The 19,570-nt window shown below is 36.4% G+C and overlaps 1 protein-coding gene across 2 annotated transcripts; it reads left to right on the top strand.

Annotated features, from left to right (window-relative positions):
* On the top strand, nucleotides 1-19,447 carry LOC127164159 (NACHT, LRR and PYD domains-containing protein 12). Of its 2 annotated transcripts, none has more exons than XM_051107927.1 (12): nucleotides 1-168; nucleotides 3,300-3,422; nucleotides 3,524-3,568; nucleotides 4,138-4,191; nucleotides 4,439-4,486; nucleotides 5,980-7,801; nucleotides 7,908-8,078; nucleotides 11,766-11,939; nucleotides 12,022-12,195; nucleotides 12,956-13,129; nucleotides 17,047-17,093; nucleotides 17,179-19,447. In XM_051107927.1, exons 2-12 carry the CDS (start codon nucleotides 3,320-3,322, stop codon nucleotides 17,727-17,729), a joined length of 3,363 nt encoding a protein of 1,120 aa, XP_050963884.1. In that variant the 5' UTR covers nucleotides 1-168; nucleotides 3,300-3,319; the 3' UTR covers nucleotides 17,730-19,447. The 2 variants fall into 2 exon arrangements, with proteins under 2 accessions (XP_050963884.1, XP_050963883.1); XM_051107926.1 differs by having other exon boundaries at nucleotides 2-168; nucleotides 4,138-4,263.
* The last annotated feature ends 123 nt before the right edge of the window (nucleotides 19,448-19,570 follow it).

Raw genomic sequence — 19,570 nt, forward strand, 5'->3', positions numbered from 1 at the left:
TTGGCTGTAATTCTTCTGATTCTCATGTCTCTTCCTGGAAGAAAACAAGAGGCAGGTTTCACTTTCACCCAAGTGAAAGACATTTCAGAGCTGCTGTTTAATGGTTTCATTAAACGGGTGGAAGAAATGAGGAGGGAATTAAAAAAAACCCTGCAAAAATCATTTGAGGTGGGTGATTCATCTTTCTTTCTTTCTTTAGTTTTTTTTTTCATGTATTTGTGTGATCTTATTGTCTGTCATTGGTTACTTTAATGCTGTGTTGAAGTCACTGAGCTTTTTGATTTTATTTGAGGATCTTTATGTTGTGATCAAACATGATCAGGTGTTTCTTTGTCAGTGAATCAAATCAGTGAAATATTCTTTAATTCTCTGTGGTCTGAGTGGGTTTTGGGGCCCTGGAGAAGTTTTGACATGCCCTTTTTTCAGTATCTTAAAAAGATTTTAATGGTTAAAGTCTGATTATACTGTATTCACAACACAAACTGGACTATAATAATATTTAATCTGTATGTATGTACACATTTCTATTTTTATTTCTGAAAATAAGTTTTATTCATGGTTAGTGAAAAACTAAAATGTTTATGTCACTGAAATAAGACCATAAAACATACAGAAAATTTGTTGACAAGACTTTTGAGAAGTGGATGTGGTAAACTAGAGTTTTTGCTATAAAATAATGTAAATTATTTGTTTAATCATTCACAGAAAACAATATATTTATGTAACTTTTGTAAGACATGCTTTTTGTGAGAAAGACCGTGTGCAAGTGAGTAACAATGGGCATGAATATTTATGATTGACCCATCACCATGACTGTGACTGTGTCAGGGTGTGCCACTGTGAGGGAGCGAGGAACAAGGAGATGATGATTAATAACAAACAACAGTCTTTAATGAACATCCAAAGGAATACAGGGCAGGCAGGAACACACACGTAGCACAACATGGACGATCAAGATGTTCAACACAGGACAGGAAACAAGGGGCAGAATACACTTTAAATACAGAGCTAAGCGAGATAATAAATGAGACACAACTGAAATCACTGAATGGGAGGGTGAGCGCCTTGGAGTCCCATCAGGACAGGGCTCTAGGCTGAATTCAGAAGTCCTCCCTGGGCTGCAATTGGGAACAGAAGCCCTCTCCGGAGTCCGGACTGCACTCTGGATCTGAGGCCCTCACTGGGCCAGATGTGGGAACAACAGCCCTCCCTGGGCTAGACCCTGGATCTGTGGCCCTCTCCAGCGCCAGTTGTGGGAACAACAGCCCTTCCTGGGCTTGACTCAGGATCTGTGGCCCTCCCTGGGCCAGATGTGGGGATGATAACCCTCCCTGGGCTTGACTTGGGATCTGTGGCCCTCTCTGGGCTGGACATGGAAAGAGGAGCCCTCTCTGGGCCGGACTTGGGAACAGGAGCCCTCTCTGGGCTGGTTGTGGGAACAGGAGCCCTGTCTTTGTTAATGTAAATGTGTTAATTCTGTTCACATCTAATTGATCAAAACATTTCTGCAATTTATTCAGCTACAGCAAAAGCCAGATGCCTTTGTAAAGAGATTTACTGTAAAGTCATTTGTTTTAATACTCCTTTCAGTCTACTTGGGGACTTTCAGTGTGAGTCTGCCCTCTGGTGTTGAGTATAAGTGAAACATAAATTACCAGGGCACCAGTGCGACCTCAACAAACTTTAGTCACGTGCAGGAAAAAAAGGAAGCAAAATGCAACCATTCTGCAGCTTCATTTTGCAACCATTTTATTTTTTTACATTTTTTTTTGTGTGACCACATACGAGGCCAATTTAATAGTGAAAGTAAGATCCAGAAGTGGTTTACAACTAATATAGTAGAAAACAATCAAAGATCAACACTTTTGTGCACTTACACTTCTTTTGCAAGCCTTCCTGGCACACTTTTGAGCAAGGCAGTCATGCAATCTGGATTTAAATCTCTGCCTCAGGGTTTCATAATATTCACTGCATGATGCTGTGAAACGATGATTACTTTTGGAAAAAAAAACATTGAAGGCAAGGCAAGGCAAGTTTATTTATATAGCACATTTCATACACAGAGGTAATTCAAAGTGCTTTACATAAAAGGAAGTAGAATAATCATAAAACAATAATAAAAACAATAATCTCAAAAAAGGAAGTAGAACAATCATAAAAACAATGATCACAACAATAAAACAAAAAATGTAAAATGTAAAAACTGAATAAGTAAACTGAATAAACTTATCAAGTTCAGATGGTTTACACTCTTTCTCAGACATCATTTTTAGCTGAAACCGTGGTCCTTGGTGATTCATAAAAGACACATATTGAGACCTTATGAAGCAATACTAATGTTCTGTTTCTTGCACAGACCGATTTTTACACTATTACCTGTAATCCAGAGCCTTAGGTAAACGGTCTAGAGTGATGTCTGGTTCACAAACTTCTTTTGAACCATTTTTTTTTAATTAAAGGGTAAGTTCACCCAAAAATGATAATAGCCCATGATTTGTATATGACTTTCTTCCTTCAGACGAATCCAGTCAGACTTATATTAAAAAATGGTCCTGGCTCTTCAAAGCTTTATAATGCCACTGGGTGGGTGTTTCTGTTCAACAGTCCAAAAGAAGTCCAATAAAGCGCAACCATCCATCATAAAAGGTGCCTCACACAGCTCTGGGGGGTGAATAAAGGCCTCCTGTAGCAAATCAATATGTTTTTGTAAAGAAAACATTGGTATTTAAAACATAATAATCACTTTAGCTGTTACTAATTGTCATAGGTGCAAGCTGTTCCAGGCAGATGACATAGGACATATGCGTAGTTAATGTGCCGCTGAGTTCGCGAAAACCAACGTTTGTTTACAGGAGCAAGGGATGCAAAGTTTCCTTACTTTAGCAAAGGAAAACCAGTCTCCTCTTGGCTTATATCGAAATCCTCCAACATTCTTCTTTACAAATCCTCGTTTTGTATTTGTAATTCGTGACCGTTGTTTTATTTGGCGCTCTCCTCTGTGGGTCCGCATTCATAAAATTATCTGCCAGTGGGGTAAGGAAAATTCTTATTTTTTATTATTATTATTTTTCCTACCCCTTATCTAGCAAATATATCTTGATTTAAGAATTTTAATACTAAGAATTAAAATTTAAGAAATTTAATACTCATGTGAAAGTGTAGAAATTTTTAACTAATAGACATTAATAATAGCCTAAATGAAATACTTCTACAGTAAAGTGCAAGGCCATCACCCTGTTTGTAGAACTGCTGTTTTCAGTGTTGTACTAGTTTAGTAACCTTTTCTTCTTGTCCTGCAGAAGTGAGTCAGTGACTAAAGATGACGTCAGAGCAGAATCCGGATACACTGGATGAGAGTCAAAACAGAAACACTGTTTACAGATGCTGTTACTGTTACGCACGACTGGCATCCAGAACATCTAGTTGAGACACTTTTTAGTGCTACGAAACAGTATCTTACTTAATATTTATCTTTAACTTCTGTTTTTATTTTAACATTCTTTATTTATCTATTTATTCACAGATCATGAATGCTCAGAAAGAGAAGAGAAACAGAGAAAAAAACAAGGTGCAGCAACTTTAACATAACAATAAGACTCAGACAGAGCCAGGGTCACGAATCCATGTCCAGAAGTTTATTATCAAACATGGTATAAACAATAAGATAAGCAAAGATACAAAAACTGAAGTACAAAAAAGACAAAACACTTAAGTTTTGTTGTTTAAGTGTTGTACTGTAGCCAGTGCCATACTCAAGGGTCTCACCTCAGTCGTGGTATTGAAGGTGGAAGAGAGTGCTGGTCAGTCGCTCCCTCCACCTACAATCCCTGCCGGTACCGAGACTCAAACCTGTGACCTTTGTGTTACAAGTCCTACAAGTCCAAGCCATTAGGGCATGACTCCCCAGAATTTTAGGTCAAAGATGGTTGATAGTTTTGTGGATTCCAGGTAATGTGTTCATTGAACACCTTACTAACAGAGTCAGAAAGAATAAAAATATTAATGTTTATATTATATAGTATGCTTAAAAGTGTGTATGGAAACTGACCTCTTAATAAAGGAATAAATATTGCAATTATATATGTTTTAATGCAAGTAAATCTTTTTTTTAATCATAAACTAATCTCTCTTATTCAGCCCCAATTAGAAATTACTGGACTGCAGAAAGGATGGATATAAATGCTGAAACAGGTGCATATGTAAATGCTCCTTTATGGTCTAGAAATGTCTTCAATGGACCAGTACACTTTTATGGCCAACATGGTACATTTACATTACTATGATAAGACACACTACTAATACTACAACCTTACAGAAGTTTTAATAGGACTTATGTGATTTAACACTATTCTAGTGCTATGTAGTAATATATGTCTTAATATTTATCTGCTGCTTCTATTTATCTTGTTATTTATGCATCTTTTCTTTTACCCCACAGATCAACAGAAATCAGATGAGTCAGATGAGAAAGACAGAGAAAAACAAGGTAAATCTACAACGTATAGCATATAGTGTTCTTCTACTGCGTGGTCCCCTGTTGTAGAAATTGTGATCTGAGGGGGTCCCCCACAGTAGAAATTGCATTTCCTGCTTCGGCCGAGAGGGCTAAAATCAGAGTAGAAAATGTACAGAGCCCCAGACATGGCAGCAAGAAAAAAAATTAAATTGTGCACACAAAATAGTAATTTGTTCCCTCTTACTAAATCGTATGCATGTACAGGTCTCCGTAGAAAATGCTCTTTAATTTCCAAATTATCGTAATTTTTGATGTAAAAATTAGGAATGCACCGAATTTTCGCATTAGGGATACACCAAATTTTTGAAAGAGAAAAACGGCCAAAAATATATATGTATATAATATATAGGGCTATATGCAGAACCTGATTTTACCAAGTGCGACTTGTTTCTGGATCAGCATCTTTGTTGACCCTGGAACAACATTGTGATTAACCAATCAGATGTATAAAAAAAAAAAAAAAACAGTTTATAGTTTAGGGATGTGGTCAAGATTAAATTTTTGGATTTAACAAAATTTGTTGACCCAGGAACACATCTAACACAGCACGCAGGTTTCACTCTGCTCTAGCCACCATCACTGCACGGTGTGATGCTCCGCTCAATATTCTGGTCTATGAATCTGGTTTTTCGCTCGTGTACAGGGTTGCCAGGTTTTCATAACAAAACCTGCCCAACCGCTACTCAAAACTAGCCCAGAAGTAGCACAATCCAGTTATGAGGGAGGTCAATCCTGTTACAGGGTTTGTTTGTTTTTTGTTCCCCTGGTAAAATTACCATTCCAGGGGCTAAATATTATGTTACTGGGGTTGCTTGACTTAAATCTTACATCTTATGTAAATCTTACAAAATTACTTTATATTATTGAATAAAATAGTATATAATTATTACAGAGCATTTTCAGGTCCAGTTTTCGGCCAAGTGCATCCAGAATTTTCGGTTTTGGCCCATTTTTACAAGGGATGCATTTCGGTACATCCCTAGTAAAAATCAAGCTAACACTATAATTCATAATTCAACTATAGTTCATAGTTCATGAACCCTGGGTAGTAACTGATTGTATGTGTAACCTGGATTACGTGGTCATATTCCAAAAATCATGTCACACCAATGATTTTAAAATGTGAAAAAATCTTTCAGTGCAGTAAGACAAAATACTTATACATAATAAAACTGTATTGCTTTCATTAAAGCAGTGTTGTTTCTCAAGTGTTAAAGGTTCCAAAGGAATATCAGAAAACAGAAACTTTGCCTGTATAAAATAGCTTTTCTCTAAAAATAGTCCAATAACACGTGAAGGCAGCATTTTTCTCATCCTTACAGTAAGCTCAAATTACTTTGACATGTTGGTTTTGCTTTTGATCCCAGTGCAGGACACAAGTTAACAACTTTGTCCATTTTTTATGCATTTTTTTAAATCAAAATTGCCATTTATGTTTTGTAAATTTTATTTATAAATTACAGATTTGAGGTTGCAAGAGTTCTTGACGACTCACAAAACTAACATGAAGAAGAAAGCAGAATATATTTTTGAGTGCAAAAAAGAAAATGAAGCACAACTCAAGGCTGTTTACACAGAACTGTTCATCACAGAGGGAGATATGAAAGAAGTCAATCAGGAACATGAGATTATGAAAATTGATGATGCTTTCAACAACAAAAAATCACAGGGCAAACCAGTCAAGTGCAATGATATATTTACTGGATTGAGGACAAACCATAAGAAAAAGACTGTGTTGACTAAGGGGATCGCTGGCATTGGAAAAACTTTCTCTGTGTACAAGTTTATCCTGGACTGGGCAGAAGGCGATGCCAATCAGGATATAGACTGTGTGTTCCTGCTTCCATTCAGAGAGATAAATTTAATGACAAATGAAGATTTCAGTTTCCACGCGACTAAAGACAGACAGGTCAATATCCATGAATTTCTGCTGGAATTTCATCCTGACCTGAAGGACCTGGAGAAATCAAAGTTATACAAGGAATGTAAGCTAGCATTTATATTTGATGGACTTGATGAAAGTCGTCTGCCTCTAAATTTTAAAAGTATGTCTTTGAAAACTTTTGAGAGAAGATCATCTGTAGATGTGCTGTTTACAAGTCTGGTCAAAGGGGAACTGCTTTCATCAGCACTTGTGTGGGTGACGTCACGACCAGCAGCAGCCAATCAGATCCCTCCTGAGTATGTGGGTTTGTTCACAGAAGTGAGAGGATTCACTGACCAACAGAAAGAGGAGTACTTCAGAAAGAGAATCAAAGATGAGAATCATCCAGAATTGTCCTCCAGAATCATCTCACACATTAAGACGTCTCGTAGTCTCTACATCATGTGCCACATTCCTGTGTTCTGCTGGATCACAGCCACAGTACTTCAGGAAATTCTCAGTGAGGACGATGCAGAGAACATCAGCACATCACTAACTGAAATGTATATTAATTTCCTGCTGATACAGATGAACATTAAGAACCAGAAGTACGACGAAACAGAAGAAAGGCAATGTAAAAACCTCTTATGTTCAAACAAAGAAATGATTTTAAAATTAGCCAAACTAGCGTTCAAACAGCTGAAGATGGAAAACATTGTATTCTATGAGGAAGATCTGGAAGACTGTGGTATTAAGGTGGATGTAGCCACTGAGTTTACAGGAATGATTGCTGAGATCTTTAAGACGGAACGTGTAATTCATGAGACAAAAGTCTTCTGCTTTGTGCATCTGAGTGTTCAAGAGTTTCTCGCTGCAGTGCACGTGTTTATATGCTACCTGGACAAGAACATGCAGGAGCTTCAGTTTTTCTTTGATGAGGAAAAACAAAATGTCACATTGCAAGAGCTACTACAGAAGGCTGTTGATAAAGCCATGAAGAGTCAAAGAGGACATCTGGACTTGTTCCTACGGTTTCTGATGGGCATTTCACTGAAATCTAGTCAAGAACTGCTCAAAGGCCTGCTCACACGCACTGAAGACACAGCAGAAAGCATCACACAAACAGCTAAATACATTAAACTAGTACCAGATGAATACAGTATCTCAGATGAAACTTCAGTCAACCTATTTTACTGCTTACTTGAGCTCAAGGATAATTCATTATATGAGGAAATCCAGAGTTACCTCAGTTCAGATAAGCATCCAGGAAGAAAACTCTCATCTTCAATGTGCACGTTGCTGATTTATGTACTGCTGACTTCAAAGAAGGTGCTGGATGAATTCAACCCGAAAAGGTTTACATCATCACAAGCAGACTACAAGAGACTCATCGAAGCTGTGAGATGCTGCAGAAAAGCACTGTAAGCAGTTTCATTGACTTATTTAATTAAACGTTTTGTACTACATAACTACACAATTAAATTGAACTTTAAAAAAATAATCTGGCTAAAAGTTTTGCTTTGGCAGGTTTGACGACTGTGGCCTTGATGAAACATGCTGTGAAACTATGTCTTCTGCTTTAAAATCAAATTCCCATCTGACAGAGCTGCACCTAAATAGCAATTACCTGCAGGATTCAGGAGTGAATTTGCTTCATGATGGACTGAAGAGTTCACAGTGTCAATTGAACGTACTGAGGTTTGACTTTCATATTCACATTCACTGAATCACTAGGTTTAAATATGTGGATAAATATGTGTTTCACAACTATAGCTAGCAGATATTTTCCCATGTCCATACTGTAGTACAGTGGTTCTCAAACTTGTCTGGACTACCCCCAGCCCTGACTGAAAGACCTGAAGTGGGTATGTCAGACATAGGCAGGCATGCAAAATGTGCAGTGCTGGGGGTACTTCATGGAGAGGTTTGAGAAGCACTGCTGTAGCATGATTGTATTAATGTGAATAGGGATGCACAATATTATCGGACTGATATCAGAATCAGCCAATAATGACTTTAAATGTAAATATTGGCATCAGCCCGATATGAAAAATTATGCCAATATGTCTTGCCGATAAGAGGAATATCCCAGCAAACACAACGTTGTAAAAACGTTTTTTTTTTTTTTTCACGTTGTGAAAAGGCTGTAATAACGTTTTTTTCGACTTATTTAATATGACAAATGTCAGGTTTTTTTGCAAAAACGTTGGAAGGAGACGTAAAAACGTTTTTGCAACGTTGTGAAAAAACATATTTATAACGTACTTACCACGTCCAAACTGGTACTTCACATGCTGCCATCAAAATGTTTTCTTTACAGTGTTAAATCTGACTATTGATCCTATGACCTCCTCGGTTTTATAAGCCTAGGTTAACATATGTAGGCCTAATAATTTATACTACACAAAAATTGTCACTCATCGTATTTATTCACAAAATATAAAAAGTAATGTGATATGGGTAGTTCACAAAAATAAATAACCCAATATACAACACACATGCATAAATATATCCCAATAAAACAAAATGGTTTCAAATAAAGTACAACATATGAAAATTATGCAATGATTGGCAAATTTGAATATGAGTACAAAGTCCAAGAAATTTCAATGCATATTTTTACAGAAAAAAGCAACATTAATTTGTAAAATGTTTTCAATTTCAGCTAGTTACAAATTATTTTATTGCAGGTATAATAATAATCACATTGCAATCTTATAACTCGTTTGCACTAAAACTAATGATTATATTGTTAGAGATTTATTAGCACAAATTACAGGTATATGGCATCCAATTTAGAACTTGTTCAAATAATATATAATACATAGTTTATAATGGCTATTGTTGTTCAATTAATAATATTTTGTAATACTGGAATACCTGAGATTTTGAAAAATGTATGTAGCGATTATTCAGTGCTGTCATTGTAGGTTACATTGTTATGCCACTAGGTGGCAGCAAGAGACCATCTTAATGACTTAGTTCGAAAACCATTCTTTCAGTGCTGATTCATTCAGTTGCTGAATTCTGTGACCCACCAAATTATATGACTCTAGTGCTGAGGGTAGTTTATGAATAATATGTATATATATATATATATATATATATATATAGCAATGTTATGGTAACCACAAATTAAAAATGGTTTTGCTACGAAAACATACTTTTAACTATGGTTATACAAATGGTAATCAATACGGCAAAAAATGGTAGGACTAGAGGGTTGGGTTTAGAACTAGGTCAGATTAGCTCAATGCAGTGCCTAGGTTCACAAAATTTGGTGGGTTACAGAATTCAGTACAACCCCAAAAAGAAACAATGTTGTAAAGAAGTGAATTATCAAAACCAGGGGTTTTCAACTCTGACTCGTGAGATCCACTTTCCTTTTTTCCAGGGCTGCCGCCTATCATGTAAAATCCCTTTAACCACTGAAAGAATACTTTGACAAATTGGTTATTGATTATACAGCAAATGTGGGAGGAATTATGCTTCACACTGGTGTACTTAACATACACCTAACATACAGCATTATGGTCAGTTCACACTGGTTGAGTCAGTGTGTTCCCCCAGTTGGGAGTACGGCAGTGTGAATTGGCTTATAGGTGCTTTGGGAAAAAACAGAGAAAATAATTTTTTTAATGCTTAAGAGCAATTAACATTCATATCTGAAATACGGCACATTCCCTATTCTTGGAATATTCGTGTTCATGTTCCTGAATAATGTCTGCATGCACTAAATTCTGAGGAGAACAAATAATATGCTAGTAGACAGCAATCCATATGAGAAGTCTTGTGTGGAAGGTGGATCTAAAACTGACTTCTGTCCAGGTTGACACAGCATGTCTTGTTTATCTGTCTTCACAAACTGCCCTGAAATACAATTTTAACATCAACAATGATTGTTATAAATATAAAATGTGTTTCTTACATTCACAGTGCTCAGTATTTTTTTATTATTATTATTATTATCTGTGTCTGGTTTTCTTGTTATGTTGGGCCCCTCTGTAGGTTGCTGTATAACAAGTGTCCTCAATGCAGAGTTAAACGAGATGGCCTTGTAGGACATACAAGATAAAAAAGGATATTTAATTGATATATACTTTAAAAAAAACTTAATAAATGGAAATGTATGTTTGAGGTTTTACTTTCTAGTCAGATTGTTCATAGCACCTTGGAGATGCTCTTTAACTCCAACTCTACTGCAGTACTGCCATCAGCATGGAAGAACCTAATGTTAGAAACAATACAAGGTCAGCATTGTATATTTCATTAGCGTGATCAAAACATGTTTAAAATTATTTGAGCTAATTTTCACACTCCATGTAAGTGACGTCACCAATTAACAGTACAGCCCATACATTTAGGTTAAATAGTTTACTTCCGTTCATCCACTTACAAACTGCCAGCAATATTTAAAAAAACTATAAAAAAAACTGTCATCTACACATAATATGTGATTAAAAGCAAAAGCTTTATGAAATAAGAGCTAAACTCTACAGTTAGCCTGCATCTTATAGTTAGCCTAACGGTTGAGATGCTAACAAACTTTTTCCGAAGACACTAAACCATTTCTGTAAAGTAAATATTTAGCAGAAACGTGTCTATTACATGTAAGAAAGAGTTAGGAACCATTGTATGTATGACGGAGACTCGCCGCTTGCCAGTTAAGCTGCTTCCCCGTTTCCATGGTAACTCTCTCTCCGCTCCAGTTTAAATGCAACTCAAATGTTCAAAGCGCATGCCCGTTTAAATCGGATATCGGCAAAAATCCAATATTGTGCATCCCTAGATGTGAATATGTTGAATGTGTCGATTTTTAAATATTGATAGGAGAATAGCTAGACAGGAAGCAAGGTGGGAGAGAGAGAGGTACAGAATCGGGAAAGGTCCATAAACTGGGACTTGGGATGCTTGAAGAGCGATGGCGCTATATGTCGGTGTGCTGCCCACAAGGCTATTCACGCCAACATATTATAAAATATATAATCTATGTGATAATGTTTTTCCTGCAGCATTTTTGAAAAAAGTTGCCAGCCAATGCCAACATTTTTGGTCATTTTCACTAAAATATTATGGCCCCCAGAACATTTTCTTATATGAATATCTGAACATGCAATACATCAAAATAAAGAACAGAGCCTTTACCTTTAAACATAATCTGTTTTATTTTAACTTCAAACATTTGTTTTTTAACACTTAAGTGTAGGTACGTTTCATTAAAAAAGCTACTTTTTAAGCAAAAAGTTGAGAAAATTGTGTTTTTAATCTAACACAAGCCCTGAAAAAATTCTGTTTGGCAGGGAACCGTTGTCCCATAAATAATGGAAAATTCCATTTTTGACAAGGAAAGAGTAAACATGGCTGTTTGTTTTGTTGTCTGCACAGGTTGTGTGGGTGTAATCTCACTGCTCAGTCCTGTGAAAGTTTGTCTTCAGCTCTACACCTGTCAAACTCCGTCTTGAGAGAGCTGGACTTGAGTAATAATGACCTGCAGGATTTGGGAGTGAAGTTTCTTTCTGATGGACTGAAAAGTTCAAACTGTCAGCTGGAGATACTAAGGTTTGAGTTTGAAATACTTGGTGCATTTTTTTGCAGGTAAATTACTATGCAATCTGTATGCAATAACTGTGTTTTTCTTCAGATTTTCCATATGCAATCTCACTGCTCAGGCTTGTGAGAATTTGTCATCAGTTTTACTGTCATCAAACTCTGTCCTGAGAGAGCTGGATCTGAGCAATAATGAACTGCAGGATTCAGGAGTGAGTCTTCTTTCTGAAGGACTGAAGAGTCCAAACTGTCAACTGGAGATACTGAGGTAAATGGTTTTCCATAAAGTAATTAACAAAATGCTACCACAATTAAAATTTCCATTTAATTTTGTCACTAAATTTTGCATCTACTCTCAATGGAATGCCAGAACAAAAGACAAAAACAACATTTGCAGGTCTTTTTTTTTATATTTATACAGATATCTATAGATTGGACTGTATTGACATTGAAATGGCCAAATTACCAGAAACAATTACTAAATTGCTGTTGTTGTTTTTTAAAAGATAGTTTTTGGCAGCACTGCATGAGCTAGCAGCACTATCTAGCAGAATGCACTAAGTATCTTAGCTAGGGTCCAAAATTAATATGGCTTTGGTAATTATATGAAAAAGGTGTTACATGCCAGATGGCCTTTTTATAAATTCTAACAATGCATGGTTATGAGAATGTGATATGGCTTAGTATGATTATGAGATTGGGAAGTTTGTGATGTAATTATAGAAGTGTATGATTATATACATATACAACATACAAATGAAGTATGACACTATATTCATTAACACACAAGAAACTCACGTCTCAGAGCAACTTAGTTTGCAGTAAGTGCTGCTCGCATTAACTAATTTCTGCAGGAAGAATGTTAAATAATGGGGGGACAGTTTGCCATATCTGATTATTGGTAAGGATGTGTGCTGCTCAGTGTCTTTGGTGGTTATGGTTCTGGATCTAAGTGAAATAAACATGTCTTAAATTAATTAAAGGAAACAAGATAACGTGACATGGACTGTTGCTGTATGTTTTTATAGATTGTCTGGCTGTATGGTGACAGAGGAAGGCTGCCATTATTTGTCTTTAGCTCTGACTTCAAACTCCTCATACCTGAAAGAGCTGGATCTGAGCTACAATCACCCGGGAGATTCAGGTGTCAAGCTGCTCTTGGAAAAACAGGAGGATCCAAACTGCAAACTGGACAACCTCAAGTATGTCAATAAAAAATAGTTGTAAGATTTTATTATTTAAACAGTTCAGTATGTATATAGACATCTAGGTGTTTATAAAGAATGTTCAATATAAAGAATTTGAAAATCACCAATCTGAGGCATACAATCTGCTAAGATAAACTGTGGAGACAAATCAAATTAACAAAGTAGTACTTTAACTCAAATTGTTCAGAAAACAGGAGCAAACAATGAAAATACAAAAAATGTACACCAGTGCACCACAAAATATGCCAAGTCAAGTCACATTTATTTCTATAGCACTTTATACAATTTACTTCAATACCAGTTTCAATGTTGCAGAATGTGATTCAGTTGTAAAGCAGCTCTTTAGAACATGATAGTGCAGCTTAATTCCCCACCTTGTCTACCATAAAACTGCCATTTCTTTTTCAAGTTTTCAAAGCATTCAAAACAAGTTATTTAAAAATGTTGTGTGAACACATGATACTGTGGTGGCTGTTGATGACTATTTGTGATGCAAGCTACCCAAAACATGGTGAAATTTTACCTTTTTTAGGTTTTGATACCATATGAAAGCCCTTTCCAAAACTTAACAAAAGTTATTGCTAACTTAAATTGGCTTTTAGCTATGATTTTCAGGAATGAAATTGTGAGAAAAACGGGTTTAAAAAGAGACAGCTTTCACTTTCACTTAAACAAACAGACCAGTGTCTGTTTTCCGTTGTTTATCATGGGCATAGTCTTCAAACTTTTGGTTCCCCCTTGTACTGTATGTTCAGATAGCACAAATAGTGTACCTTGTTTACATTTAGAAAAGCGAGTGCAGCACGACTGTTTGCACGCTGTACAGAACACTCCATCATCGGACTCCTCCTCTTTAGTAACTTCACCATCCGATCCTTCATCTCTGGATGTGAAATAGTCCTTTATAACTTTGTATAGGGCACTAACATCACCAAGATCATGACATAAAAAAATACACTGACCAAAATTATAAGCGCGACACTTTTGTTTTTGCCCCCATTTTTCATGAGCTGAACTCAAAGATCTGCGACTTTTTATGTACACAAAGGCCCTATTTCTCTCAAATATTGTTCACAAATCTGTCTAAATCTGTGTTAGTGAGCACTTCTCCTTTGCTGAAATAATCCATCCACCTCACAGGTGTGGCATCAAGATGCTGATTAGACAGCATGATTATCGCACAGGTGTGCCTCTGTGCGAAGGAGATGTGTTGCACTGCGTGAGGCAAATGGTGGTCAGACCAGATACTGACTGGTTTTCGGACCCCCCAGAACTCCCCAATACAATAAAACTGCACATTTTAGAGTGGCCTTTTATTGTGGCCAGCCCAAGGCACACCTGTGCAACAATCATGCCGTCTAATCAGCATCTTGATAAGCTACACCTGTGAGGTGGATGGATTATCTCAGCAAAGGAGAAGTGTCACGGTTTTGTCAGATAGAGGTAAACGAAGACGAAATATAGTAAACAGTCTTTAATATAATCCAAAACAAGGGAAAACAGGAACAGCAGGACGACGCACCAAACTTACAACAAGGTCCAACAACAAACACTGAACTGAATACAAATTATAAAGGGGTGCAAACGATACATGGACAGGTGTGGGTAATTAACCAATAAAGACTTAACAAGAAACGGAACAGGAAAACCATGTAAGGACACAAGGGAGAAACCAACATAAGTCTAACGGGGGTGTGACAAGGGCAAAACCAACACAGAACGGTGCAAGGGGTCTGACAAGAAGTGCTCACCAACACAGATTTACACAGGTTTCTGAACAATATTTAAGAGAAATAGGCCTTGTGTGTACATAGAAAAAGTCTTAGATCTTTGAGTTCAGCTCATTAAATGGAAGCAAAAACAAAGTGTTGCATTTATACTTTTGATCAGTGTAAATAAAAAAAACTGGTGGGGAATGTGAATTGATATACCTTTAGCAAATATATTATGTGGTTTATTTTGATAGGTTAACTGTTTTTGTGGTGTTAAGCGAAAGCAGCATGTTCTTAGCATGAGAGAAAGACAGTCATTTCTGCCTGCTGGAATAAACAGCAATTTTTCAAAGCAAGCAAATTTTGCCAAGATATTTTCAGAGATAATAGACAAGATGCTATAGAATAATAATTTAATGAAAACATGGTTTTGACAAAAAAATTGACATTCAACCTATTTAGCAAATTTTCTGTCCAAGCACAACATCCAATGTTTTTTCTCCAGATCACATTTAAATCTAGCGGATTTGGTGTCTTCTGTTGCAATTCCAGTGACACTAGTAGTGACGATTCTCTCTGATCAATCAGTGATCTGCAATGTTTACACGTCGCATTTTAATATCGGTACAGCTTGCTTAGAACCTAAAACAAAAACAAAAATAAGTTTATTCAATGATTTCTTCTCTGCTGGTCCACCGTTACAGCGTACCATGAATCATTTGCTTTAAAAATCATGAAAATATTGTGGAAAATAGTGTTGAGTTTTCTTTTGTTATTTGATCAAATAGGAACGCAAAAAAACACATTTGTGGTTATCTCCCATTGACTGCTCTAGAAGTTTACCCAACTATGATGACTTCTGGTACTGAGAAACCCGGAAATGTGAAAATGTCAATTCTAAAGCAATTCTAGCAACATGAATATAACCTTAGCAACTGCACAGCAAGACCCTAGCATCCACCCCATGTACCCTAGCAACTGCACAACACCATCCTTAGCTGGTCAAGAGCTGGTCCTGAGCAGGAGTTTGTTGTTAAGGACCAGCTTAAACCAGCTTATTAGTAGCACATGGCCAGCATACGACCATCTTAAACCAGCTCATGACCAGCTAAGGACCAGCCCAAACCAGCTCAAACCAGCAGCTATGTTTCAAATCATACCTAACCAGCATATGCTGGAACCACACAACAACAACACAGCAACCACCTCAAGTACCCTAGCAACCACCAGTGTTGGGCATGTTACTTTAAAAAAGTAATTAGTTATAGTTACTAGTTACTTCTCACAAATAGTAACTGAGTTAGTAACTGAGTTACATCATTATAAAAGTAACTAACTACCAGGGAAAGTAACTACTGTTTCTTAAAAAAGCTCAAATATGTCAAATAACTTGGATGTCCCCAATATTAAATATATTAAATGCATAAAAATGGACACTAAATAGAATAAATTATTACTATAAAACTGTACACTAATCAACTATAATGCGTTTTAATGTTGCTGTGGGACAATGTGAGAGGCACCTATCAAATTCAAAAAATGATAAATATTATCAACCTTCTATGAACACCTTGGCAATAGAAGCCATCGGACAATAATAGGTGAGCACCAGCCAATGAGATGGCCATTTGTGCATTGGTTCCACCTACTACTGGAGAAACTGGCAATTCGTAAAAGCTGAAGAATTCCAAAGGAACTCTGTTATTTTGACAGGAAAATACAACAAAGAATATCATTTACACATAGCTCCTCAATTCTGCATGGTATATAAGACTCTCTCACTCTGTATCTTGTTTTGCATGTGTGTGAGACAAAGCAATGGCTAGTCGTGTGCCTTCACACTAGAGTTTACGTTAATCAAATACAGGTAACGTTACACTTTGCATCCATTCAGATGAACTGCAAAATAAATAAGTTATAATAAATTATATTAATACCACATTTCATTATCAGTAACGGGAGAAACAGTAATTTGTTTGATTACTCATTACTTAAAAAAATATCTCTTTTTTTTTTTATTAGAAATGCAGTTACAATAATGCCATTATTCCCATCACTGGCAACCACATCACAACAACACCCTAGAAATCACCTAGAGCACATTATCAACTGCAAAGCAACCTCCCTGAGTACCTTGGCAAGTACATAGCAACAGCCATTGTGTTACGTGACTCAAGTGACCCTGTGCTTGTTTTCTAGTGTGGCTCATGGAGGAGAATCCAGGATTACAGCAGGACTGAGGAAATGTATGTCTAAACACACACACACACACACACACACACACAGCTCTGGTGATTGTTGCGTTATAAATGTCTCTGTTCTTGTGTTCAGATGCCTGTTTTCTCACACTGGATCCAAACACCGCAAACAATCAACTCAATCTGCCTGAGGAGAACAGAGTGACGTGTGATGGCAACAAACAGCAATATTCTGATCATCCAGACAGATTCGAATTGTATCCTCAGGTGTTGTGTAGAGAGAGTGTGTGTGGACGCTGTTATTGGGAGATTGAGTGGAGTGGTGATGATGGTGTGTATATATCAGTGTCATATAAGAGCATCAACAGGAAGGGAGAGGGTGATGAGTGTTGGTTTGGATGTAATGATCAGTCATGGACTTTGATCTGCTGTCCTGACAGATACTCATTCAAACACAATAAGATAGTGACTTATCTCTCTGTAAAGCCCATCAGCTATCGTAGGGTAAGAGTGGATGAATATATTGGTAGAATAGGCGTTTATGTGGATGAGAGTGCAGGAACTCTGTCCTTCTACAACATCTCTGACACAGTGAGCCTCATCCACACAGTCCAGACCACATTCACTCAGCCGCTCTATCCTGGGTTTAAGGTTTATTATAAATCATCAGTGAAACTGTGTTGATTAATCAAAATAGATTGACTAGAGATTATCCCCATAATGCTTTAAGCTGCATGAAAAATCAGTAAGGGTGACATGTTATAGAGTCTCTTCTTTTCTCTTCATTACATTAATACTGCAGCTGAACTTCTGTCAGTAAAATATCAAAATAAATGAACAAAATGTGTAAAATAAATTCTCCTATAGACAGTAAGATCAGTGTGTGTGTGTGTGTGTGTGTGTGTGTTTTTTGTGACATATCAGGACACAAATTTGTATAATGACATGGGTATGACATAGGTATTACAAGGAGAAGGTGAATTATGAAGACATTCAGGGTGAAAAATGATGAAGTTTGGGAACCACTAAACAAGGCAGCAGCAAGGGAAATAAGTGATCATTAGTGGAGGATAATTAACAGGAGAGCAACCATACATTTGTGTTGTGCTTTATTTTATATTCATTCATTTATAATTATTTTACATTTAAACATTATTGCATTTATTATTCCATTTAATCATATGACTTAAAAAACTCATTTTAACCATTTATATAGTCATTTCATTGATTAGTCATTTATATTACTATTGTTTTTAAATATAATTTTTCCATTGTTGTTTAGTTATATCACTGTGTGTTTCAAGGGATGAATATCATACCATAAACCTTGAATTTCCATAAACATTCCCTCTCTTATTCATAAGAGACAGGAGGGAATGTTTATGGAAGTTCAAGCTTCATGGGAAGATATTGTGAACTAGTAATTTTCCATTGCTATTGATTTTGGTATAATAATACTTGTTGGATTTGTGTTACACAAAACATACACAAGTAATATTATTCGATAAACTCTGCTTCTTTTTATCATCATTACTTCGTCTCCTGCTTCTGCTCTTTTCTGGCTTTACTCAGTCACTTAGTTCGTGGCTGATAGAAGCTCAAAGCAGTTTTGGTTACCAGACTTGCTGTTAATGGGTTTTGGGTTTTGATGACTCTGATGATAAGTTGTTCTGTTATCAGACATAACAGTTATTTTCTGACAGGATCTGTTGTCAGAGGGTGGATCTGATAATTCTGGCGTGGAGGCATGATTTAACACAATGATCAGAGTTTAGCTCCAACCCTGATTAAACTCATGTAAACATTTAAACATTAAACCTGTGATTTTCAAATGATCCTGAAGACACTGATTAATATTCCCAGGTGTGTTTGATTAGGGTTGGAGCTAAAGTCTGCCCGAATGTGGATCTTGCGAGCCAGATTTGAGGATCCCTGATCTAACAGAATACATATAATACACAAAGAGTTCAGATGCAAAACCAGCTAAAAAGCTTCTCAGTCAAAAATGAGATAATGATACTGAGTGAATGCTCCTGACACATAGTATATGTTTATTAAATACTTTTACTAAAAAAATTCACTAAATTCCAGCCTCAGCCCAATCAGAAGTACCAGTATTTACATAGAAACCTATACAAAGTAGCCAGAAAGAAATGTTAATTTTAAAGAAATACGTGATTGATTTAGAGGCTTTTGCATCTAAACTCTTCACGTACAAACATAAAGCCACACATAATTCAAGATCAGGGGACATTTTGGAATAATAGGTTTGTATTAAAATTGTGATTAAAATATATCACATCTGCAACTTATCAGCATAACACCACAGACTAATAAAGTATGACACATGAAATCGTCAGAAATTTAGCTAATTTAAAAAAAAAAAAAAAAAAAAAGAAGAATGTACTCACCATGCACCCCTCAGATAAACCAGCACCTGCAATGACCTATACAAACAGGAAGTAGTCCAATTAGATTTTTCCCTTGTCTTAACGGGGTGACATCCATTGTTGTAAGACCACAGA

Source organism: Labeo rohita, chromosome 4, assembly GCF_022985175.1.
Source record: "Labeo rohita strain BAU-BD-2019 chromosome 4, IGBB_LRoh.1.0, whole genome shotgun sequence".
In the NCBI taxonomy this organism is placed as follows: domain Eukaryota; kingdom Metazoa; phylum Chordata; class Actinopteri; order Cypriniformes; family Cyprinidae; genus Labeo; species Labeo rohita.